Raw genomic sequence first — 8,959 nt, 5'->3', positions numbered from 1 at the left:
AAAAAAAAAAAAAAGCTTTTGGAGGGAAAGAAAAGCAACCAAGCGATTCATTTCCTTGCAAAAGCCTTCATCCTCCTAAAAAGAGAACTTCAATTTTACAATTTTATTTTTAATTGTGTTACAGTGTTGTTTTGTTTTACTTTAATGTTCTCCTTTTCCAGCCTTTTCCTCTGCTTTTAAGAAACACTTTGAGAAAATGAAGACGTACGAGGGTTAACCCCTCCACCACAGAGCCGGAGCTGTTTTTAGATCAGGATCAGGATCGGGATCTGGTCGCACTGTTGTGAATTCAGAGCTCTGGCAGGTGCTCCTGAATCTGACCAGCAGGGCGCAGTAAAACTCTCCTGAAGAAGGTTGGCTGAGGAACGTTTGCTCAAATCAAACCACCACTCGTACCCGGGTTAGTCTCACTTCCTGTTCAGGTCGGACTGCAGTCGTCCTCGCTCTCGTCTCTGTGATCTCATTGTTTGATGTTTTCTGAAGGACTCTTCCTCTGTCTGAGAAACGTTTAATTCTGAAACAGGAAGTGGTTTTGCAGAGCAGGCTCACATGCAAACAGGAGGGCTCACTCTGTCTGCTTTCTCTGGGGCTGAGGAGACTGTCTGAATGCCGCTTTCAGTCGAGTGCAGTGAGCCTTCTGTCTGCCATAGAGGATCTCTGCACACACAGTTGAAGCTGCAGGGTGAAGTTGGTCAGAGTCAGAGGAGAATCTGTGGAGTTCAGCTGTAAGCAGGCGGGCTGACAGGTGAGTACGCATCTGCTGTCGGACGCTCCTCAGGAGCTTCGCCGCCGGCTCTGTGGTTCTCTGGCAGTTCTGGTGCTGACCGGCTCAGCCAAAGGAGACCTGCTCTGTGTCCAGAGAGACTGAAATGTTTGGTTCTGTGCCATTGCTGGTTCTGATCCTTCTGTCAGGAGCAGAGCAGCTACTGAGCCAAACCCAAAGTCACGTAGTCAGGTAGTCATGACCTACCTGGATGATCTGATGGCAGCAATTGGAGGAAGTTTGGTTATTTGATGGGCTTTAAACAGGAAGCAGGAGTGTGTGGGTGTTGTCTTCGGGGTGCTGCAGTAACTGTTCAGTTTCTCACTCTTGTTGAAGGTTTTGGTTCTGCCAGGGTCCAGTGGTTCGAAGACTTTAGAACCTTCAGTCATGAAGAACCAGAATCTTGACCTGGAGGTGGCAAAGATTCTGGAAGACGCTCCGAGTTCCAGGAAAGCTCTGAGAGAAAACTATGACAACCTGCTGAATGTGGCAGATTACTGCTGCAGCAACTACACTCAGGTGAGTAGCTCTGCCCCCTGGGGGGAACACTGGGACTCGGAGCCAGCCCAGACTCTGGTGACCCGATTTATTTTAAATGGGGATGCAGCTCTTTGTGTGTCACATTCCTTCCCTCCATCGATTTCCTGGTTTCAGTTTGCTACTGTGTTACAGCAGGATCTAATGAGTCTGCCCCCCACCCCCAGTTTCTGACCTCAGTGTCTCTCAGACAGGTGAGGGCGGCCTGAGGGCTTTGGAGGAGACTAAGCAGTTCACCACCCAGTCTCTGGCCAGCGTGGCGTACCAGATCAGCACTCTGGCCAGCAGTGTTCTGCGACTTCTGGACGCTCAGACCGACCAGCTCTGTGGTCTGGAGTCCTCCATCAACCTGATTGGCCAGGTGAGCCCTAACACACCTGTCTGCGTTTGCTAAACTCTAACTCCCATCATGCCATTCTTTAGCCGTGTCCCTTCACAGGTGCAGAAAACCTCAGCGGTCAGAGTTTGCTATCTGAGCTTCTGTTGTGCGGATCATGGACTTGGTGATCCATTTGGATCCTGTGGGGGTGGGGGTGGGTGAAGTTTTGGTCCATCGTCTCTCTGACCTCCATCTTCATTTGCAGACGGTGGAGATGCACAAAGAAAAAGTGGCCCGGAGAGAGATCGGCATTCTCACAACCATTAGACGGGTCCCCCGCGGCCATAAGATCATTCCTCCCACTGCTGCACAGCTCCGCCCACCGTACTCCCGTCAACCAATCAGCTACCATGAGCTGGACGGGTTGGGTCATGGCATGAAGGTATCTGCACATCATGCATCTGTCAATTCCAGAGGCGAACTCGTCTTCACTGCAGAAAACAGTTCTGACTTGAAGCTTCCAGCAGAGTTTCTCCTTCAGAACAGAACGTCTCAGTCTGCAGGGCTATTAACAGTTCTGGACTTCCTAGATGAGAATATGGGGCGGAGCCTTCAGCGTACCTGCATGTTTGTCTGACCCTCTTCTGGACTCTCAGAGCCTACCTGGTTCTGTTGTCACGTTTTGGTTGGGTTACATCCAGAACTTATCCATCAACAGACTCACAGCTTCCACACGGAAAAGAGAATCGGGTCATTTAGTCGTAAAGACTTAAATGAATCAAACAGTCATAGACATACAGCTTACTAGAGCTGCAGTCCACCTCAACTACCAGCTGGAGCTCCATTCCTCCTGAACCACAGAGAGATGATTTCTGCTCTAACAGCAGCTCTCTGAAGCCGCTGGTTTCTGAGGACAGAACCGGAGAAGCAGAAGTGACGCTGGTCCCTCTGACACGTGTGTGGGCGGAGCCTCATATCTGCAGGTGCAGCTACTCAGTCTAACACAAACGCTTCCTGCAAACATCGGTAGGAAGGAGCGAAACTTTACAGAAACAGAAACTGCTTCCTGTTTGGTGGTTTTGGCGACACTGCAGCTCAGACATCAAGTTCTGCTTTCTTTTGACTGCAGTTAGAAACAGGATGTGCATCACATGAGCAGATCTGGTCCACGTTTCTGACACCCTCCTCCCTCAAACACACATTTCATCCTTTGAGCGGTGCGTACACGTGAGGTCCCGTCAGGGTCTGGCATCAGGGCTCAGGCGCCGCTATTGTGGAGCGTGGGAAAATGTTTGGATGGACTAATTAGAGCTGTGAGGCCTGAGAGGGTCCATTGATGCAAATAGAGCCCCGTTTGCCCCCCCCCACAGATCTCTGGGAAACAGCCGGACAAGATGGGAACAATCCGGAAACACGGTTCCTCTGTCAGGTCCGTCTGCTTTCCTTTATGTCTTCTGCTCCTCCAGTCAGCGCCAGCATTCACTTGTGTTCATTTCAGGGCCAACAAAATCCCGGAGCCGGTCCAATGCCCCACAGCGCCCCCTGTTGGAGGGTAAGAGTGTCGGTGCAGAGCTGTGTGCCCTGTATGGGTCTTTGCTCGTTGTTCTAGATTTATCTCCAGATAAATGTTCAGAAACGTCTGAGCTGTCGCCTCTGAGCAACTAAACGCTATTCACCAACATTTCCACCTCACAGGTCCAGCTTTGGGAAGCCTGTTGCTCCGCCCACTATTCCCCCAGCTTGGCAAGCCCCACCCGAGTGTGACATGATTGAGGACCTGCTGAATGATAGCCTGCCTCCTCCTCTGACTGCCGATCTGGAAGCAGCTCAGGACAATGGGGTCGCGAGCATGCTCACCCCTCCACCTCCTCCTCCTCCTGTAGCCTTAGGCGAAGGGATGGCTCCTCCTCCTCCTCCTCCTCCTCCTCCTCCTGTAGCCTTAGGCGGAGGGATGGCTCCTCCTCCTCCTGATGCCTTTGGCAGTGGGATGGCTCCTCCTCCTCCTGATGTTTTAGGTGGTGGGATGGCTCCTCCTCCTCCTCCTCCACCTCCTCAGAACTTTTCAGGGGTTCAAATAAACTCAACTGCTCCACCATCAGCCCCTACCTCGGTTCCACCTACGAGTCTTGAGACAGGTGAAACTATCAGCATAAGTTATGATGATTACTGCTCTGAGTTACCATAGCAACACTTCTGTCACTTCCATGGTTTTTATTTCTGCAAACAGAAACATTTTTGGAGGTCAGAAGTGGTCTGGAGGTGTGGTCTTAAATCAGCGGTGTCAAACTCAATCGCACAGGGAGCCAAAACCCAAAACACCTTAAGAAACACATTTACTGAACAAACGAAAATTAGACTTTAAAACAGAACTTTAAAAAAAACATAAATATTAACAAAAACAGGGAGGATTATTATTCCAGAATAAATCAATTTAAACCTTCGTAGTCAGGTAGATCTCAGGTGTTGTCTATAGGAAGTTCTCAGGTGATGTCTATAGGTAGTTCTCAGGTGTTGTCTATAGGTAGATCTCAGGTGTTGTCTTTAGATAGATCTCAGGTGTTGTCTATAGGTAGATCTCAGGTGTTGTTTATAGGTAGATCTCAGGTGTTGTCTATAGGTAGATCTCAGGTGTTGTCTTTAGGTAGATCTCAGGTGATGTCTATAGGTAGATCTCAGGTGTTGTCTTTAGATAGATCTCAGGTGTTGTCTTTAGATAGATCTCAGGTGTTGTCTATAGGAAGTTCTCAGGTGTTGTCTATAGGTAAATCTTAGGTGTTGTCTATAGGTAGATCTCAGGTGTTGTCTTTAGGAAGTTTTCAAGTGTTGTCTATAGGTAGATCTCAGGTGTTGTCTTTAGATAGATCTCAGGTGTTGTCTTTAGGTAAATCTCAGGTGTTGTCTATAGGTAGATCTCAGGTGTTGTCTATAGGTAGATCTCAGGTGTTGTCTATAGGTAGATCTCAGGTGTTGTCTATAGGAAGTTCTCAGGTGTTGTCTATAGGTAGATCTCAGGTGATGTCTATAGGAAGTTCTCAGGTGTTGTCTTTAGATAGATCTCAGGTGTTGTCTATAGGAAGTTCTCAGGTGATGTCTATAGGAAGTTCTCAGGTGTTGTCTATAGGAAGTTCTCAGGTGATGTCTATAGGTAGATCTCAGGTGATGTCTATAGGTAGATCTCAGGTGTTGTCTATAGGTAGATCTCAGGTGTTGTCTATTGGAAGTTCTCAGGTGTTGTCTATACGTAGATCTCAGGTGTTGTCTATAGGTAGATCTCAGGTGTTGTCTTTAGGTAGATCTCAGGTGTTGTCTTTAGGTAGATCTCAGGTGTTGTCTATAGGTAGATCTCAGGTGTTGTCTATAGGAAGTTCTCAGGTGTTGTCTATAGGTAGATCTCAGGTGATGTCTATAGGAAGTTCTCAGGTGTTGTCTTTAGATAGATCTCAGGTGTTGTCTATAGGAAGTTCCCAGGTGATGTCTATAGGAAGTTCTCAGGTGTTATCTATAGGAAGTTCTCAGGTGATGTCTATAGGTAGATCTCAGGTGTTGTCTATAGGTAGATCTCAGGTGTTGTCTACAGGTAGATCTCAGGTGTTGGCTTTAGTTTGTTCTCAAACTTAAATTGTCTTTATGTATCCTTCAAAAGAGGACTTTCCTTCAGACTCTCACTGTTCTGGTCTGGTTAACCTCCCGTCTCATCACAGACGCAGTCAACCACAGTTTGAGAGGGACTGTCCTTTTGGCTGAACTGCGTGACATCATAATGACATCATAATGACATCATAGTGACATCAATTCTCTAATCTCCTCAGTGCTGGAGGAGAGCAGTTTACCTTCTCCCTCTCCTCCCCATTACCATTCTGACGAGGACATCCTCCCTCCACCCCCCAGTGATGGCTTGGAGCTGCCGCCCCCGCCTCCCCCACCAGTAGATACCCAGGAAGTGGAAGGTAAGGATTGTTGGGCACGTTAGCTGATGCAGCCTCTACAAACTAAAGCTTGAATTAACACAAAAGTCCATGAGGAGGCGCTACTGAACATGTTCAACAGTAAAGATCCAGTTATGCACATCACTTGACTTGTTCCTGTTTGGCCACTCCCCTACAATAGCAGTGTGCCACAGTCATGGCGGCGGTCATGGCGGCGGTCAGCACCTATGTGGACCATGTTCTCAGTGTGGAAGACGTTTCTGGATTGGTTAGAAATATACACGTTTAGAATGAACTTCCTTTTTAACCCAACTGTAAAACAGTAGCTAAAATCTGTCATGAAAACATTTTTAAAACAAATTAATTTGAAAGAGGCTGGACAAAAAACCTTGTTGTAGTTTCAGATGCAGCTGATGCCGTGTCCACAGGTCATCAAGCTAACAGCTAACTAGCAGAACAAGTCCCTGAGACACGACTACACTAACGCATTCAATACATATATTGCAGAATATTTACCACCAAACACTGGTAGAAATGTGACTCAAATGTTCACAGACTTGATTGGATTGAAACCATTGTTTACTTTACAAATAAACTGTTTAAAATCTGGGAGGGCTTTTATTTTGAAGGAGCTTTGACCAAACGTAGTCCTAAACTTGGCGGGTCCTTGTGGTGACACTTCGGGTTTGATATCATTGAATTGTGTTTCCTTTGATCTCTGAGCCAAGACCATGAACATTTTCAAAACGTACCAAGTGGAGCTTTTCTTGAATCCCACCATGATGTGTTTCACTGGCTTTGATCCAGCACTTTAAACATAAAGAGAAACACACGTTTCATTGGCGACTGGTTATCTGTTAGCCTGGCTCCACACAATACGTTTTCTGCTTTGGTTCACTGTAGGAATGCCTAGCAAGCCGTCCCTGAGCTGCGTGGCACCCTAGGCAGCCGGCGGGGTTGCCTAAGCCAGGGCCGGCCCTGAAGTTTAAAATGAACTTCCTGTTCGACTCCAATGCTAACTGCTAAGCTAAAGCTGGTCCTGAAGAGCTGCGGTTGGGAAGGATTTAAATCGGCCTTTGCGATTGTTTTCAGTGATCCCGCCTTCCACAAGGAAACGTCTCTGTCGCTTCCCGCCTTCCTGTCGCTCTGCCTCCCTGAGGGTCAGCTCAGGCCCCGCCTCTCGCTGCAGCTACACTCGCTCGCTCTTCCTGCCTGCTGTCCAATCACGTAAGCCCCTGCTGTGGTTTCCTCACTGGTCTGGAGCAGCCTTTGCGGGCCTGACCCGATTCTTTGTCCCTGTCCTTGTGTGTCAGTCATGATCCCCCCTCCGCCCCCGTACCCTCCCCCTGGTGCTCCCCGGCGCCTTCCTTCTTCATCTTCAGCTCAGCGCTGCTTACCTGCCCGTCTGGATCACCTGGGTGAGAAACTTGAATAATGTAGCAACAGTAGAAGTGCTCGGGACATCAAAGCAAGCTCCGCCTCCTCACAGCCTACTGGTCATTTACAAGAGCTGTTTTCTCTCAGATCTAGAGATCCCAGCCCCCCCTCCCATGCTAGGTAATGAAGGGGAGTTTGATGACTTCATGCCCCCACTGCCCCCCCCAGCAGACTACGATGCTCCTCCAGAGCACCTGGAGAAAGGTAAGTCAGTGGATGTGAACCAGCAGACAGGTCAGCTGCTGATTCTGACTGTCCTTCCTTTTTCTGTGCAGTGGTGGCGCTCTACAGCTACGAGGCCTCCAAACCCGACGACCTATCCCTCACGGAGGGGGACATCATCCTCTTGACTCATCGCCATGACGACGGCTGGTGTGAGGGGGTCCTGAATGGCAAGCACGGCTTCTTCCCCGAGAACTACGTCCAGCTGTGCAGCTAGATAAAGCCACGCCCCTCTGAGTAGAACATGTGATGGTCTCGAATGACCAACTATTTTAGGCAGTCTGGCCCCTCCCCCGACCTGCTAACAGGTGAAGTTCACCTTTAAAGCTCAGAAAATTCACCTTTCCTTTGAGTGGATTCAAGAGACTCGCATTTCAGTTTCAGACGTTTTTAATATTTCATGTAAAAAAAACACAATGCAAAAAATAAATAAACATAAATATGGAAAAATTGAAACATGAGCTAATAAATAAGTTTAATAAATAAGATAAAAAAGTACAAAAAGCCGTTTGATTGGGACTGTCTCAGCGCTTTGGTCCGGGGCTCCCTGCTCGTTGGTAGGCGTGGTTCCTCAGGAAGTCTATCCTGTTCAGGTGCGTTAGTGTCACCTTCCGGAGCAGCTCGCAGCCGGCAGAACCCGAGTCAGAACCTGGGTTAGAACCCGGGTCGGAACCTGGCTGGTGAGAGCCCACGCTCCCAGAGGGCTCCAGGCTCTGGCGTCTCAGCTTGCGGTAGAATCTGCGGAGTTGTTTGGCCAGGATCCGCCTCTCTTTGGCCACGTCGGGTTCCTTCAGCTGGAAAAGAAGAACCAGAACCTCCATCAGTTTTCTTGGAGTCCAGAAAGAAGGAGGAGCCGAAGGCGGGAAGGCGGAGCACTCACGCAGCTGCTCAGCTCCTGGATCTGCCGCTCCACGCTCTGCATGAACTCCATCCTCTTCTGCTGGTTCCAGGCGGAGGAGCAGTTGCTGCGGTGGTAGAGGTCGTGGATGTGCTGCAGGTTTTCTCTGATGAACCAGAGCTGAACCTGCACCTGGAAAAGCAAACGCAAGTGTGAGCCGCTGGGCCCTGATTGGCTTACAGAACCCATGACACCACAGACTCTGATGGCCGGCTTACCCCTCGAGAGTGGACTTGTCTGTACAGGTTGTATGGAAAGTAATCCGTGGGGTCCTGAACGGCCATCGGACCGCCCTGAAACAGGAAGAGGCAAAGCTTCAAATGTCTGCGGTAAAAGCAGCAGGACCCCCCCCCCCCCCCCAGGGGCGCGTGTGAACTCACCATGGTCTGGATGAGGACCACAGTCCTGTTCCTCAGATCTCTGTAGCCTCTGAGCCAATCACAGCCGAGCGCGGGGCTGAGGACGGCCACGATGAGGAGCAGCAGCAGTGAAGACCTGAGCATGATGAGAAGGAAGAACGTGGATTTGACATGCTGCTCTTTCACGCCACATATTTATTTTTCAGACAGGAAAAAGAAAACAAAACAAGACAAAGACTGAAGTGAAAGTAATTTCCCAGCTTTCCATTTCATACTCACCTGGACTCTTGTTCTGGAGGGGAATGACGTCACCACTTTCCGTTTCATAGTCGGTAAAAGTTTGTATCCCGGTTCCGTGGGTCCAGGAGAACTTCATGCTGGCTCAGATGAAGATGAAAAGATGGTTTCAGATTTTGTTCAGGCTTCTCGATCACGCAGGTGAATGACAGCCTCGTGCGGGATCCGCGCGCGGAGCGGCGGGGAGCGTGCGCGAAGCTC

The 8,959-nt window shown here is 49.2% G+C and overlaps 2 protein-coding genes across 4 annotated transcripts; one reads left to right on the top strand and one right to left on the bottom strand.

The window, feature by feature from the left end:
• Positions 1 to 403: 403 nt before the first annotated feature.
• Positions 404 to 7,702, top strand: abi3a (ABI family, member 3a). 2 transcript variants are annotated; one of them, XM_036217170.1, is made up of 12 exons: positions 406 to 745; positions 1,100 to 1,282; positions 1,491 to 1,661; positions 1,885 to 2,061; positions 2,990 to 3,048; positions 3,118 to 3,171; positions 3,315 to 3,754; positions 5,429 to 5,566; positions 6,638 to 6,772; positions 6,859 to 6,963; positions 7,070 to 7,186; positions 7,258 to 7,702. In XM_036217170.1, the coding sequence occupies exons 2-12, from the start codon at positions 1,151 to 1,153 to the stop codon at positions 7,419 to 7,421; spliced, it is 1,692 nt and encodes a 563-aa protein (XP_036073063.1). In that variant the 5' UTR covers positions 406 to 745; positions 1,100 to 1,150; the 3' UTR covers positions 7,422 to 7,702. The 2 variants fall into 2 exon arrangements, with proteins under 2 accessions (XP_036073064.1, XP_036073063.1); XM_036217171.1 differs by lacking the exons at positions 6,638 to 6,772; positions 6,859 to 6,963 and having other exon boundaries at positions 404 to 745; positions 7,258 to 7,421.
• Positions 7,700 to 8,953, bottom strand: LOC112153944 (interferon omega-2). 2 transcript variants are annotated; one of them, XM_024284421.2, is made up of 5 exons: positions 8,741 to 8,953; positions 8,483 to 8,597; positions 8,321 to 8,395; positions 8,085 to 8,234; positions 7,700 to 7,998 (listed from the first exon to the last, which is right to left on the bottom strand). In XM_024284421.2, the coding sequence occupies exons 2-5, from the start codon at positions 8,483 to 8,485 to the stop codon at positions 7,729 to 7,731; spliced, it is 498 nt and encodes a 165-aa protein (XP_024140189.1). In that variant the 5' UTR covers positions 8,486 to 8,597; positions 8,741 to 8,953; the 3' UTR covers positions 7,700 to 7,728. The 2 variants fall into 2 exon arrangements, with proteins under 2 accessions (XP_024140189.1, XP_024140188.1); XM_024284420.2 differs by lacking the exon at positions 8,741 to 8,953 and having other exon boundaries at positions 8,483 to 8,660.
• Between the last annotated feature and the right edge of the window lie 6 nt (positions 8,954 to 8,959).

This window comes from Oryzias melastigma, linkage group LG19, assembly GCF_002922805.2.
Source record: "Oryzias melastigma strain HK-1 linkage group LG19, ASM292280v2, whole genome shotgun sequence".
Lineage (NCBI taxonomy): Eukaryota > Metazoa > Chordata > Actinopteri > Beloniformes > Adrianichthyidae > Oryzias > Oryzias melastigma.
This window is presented reverse-complemented; position numbering and strand designations above follow the sequence as displayed.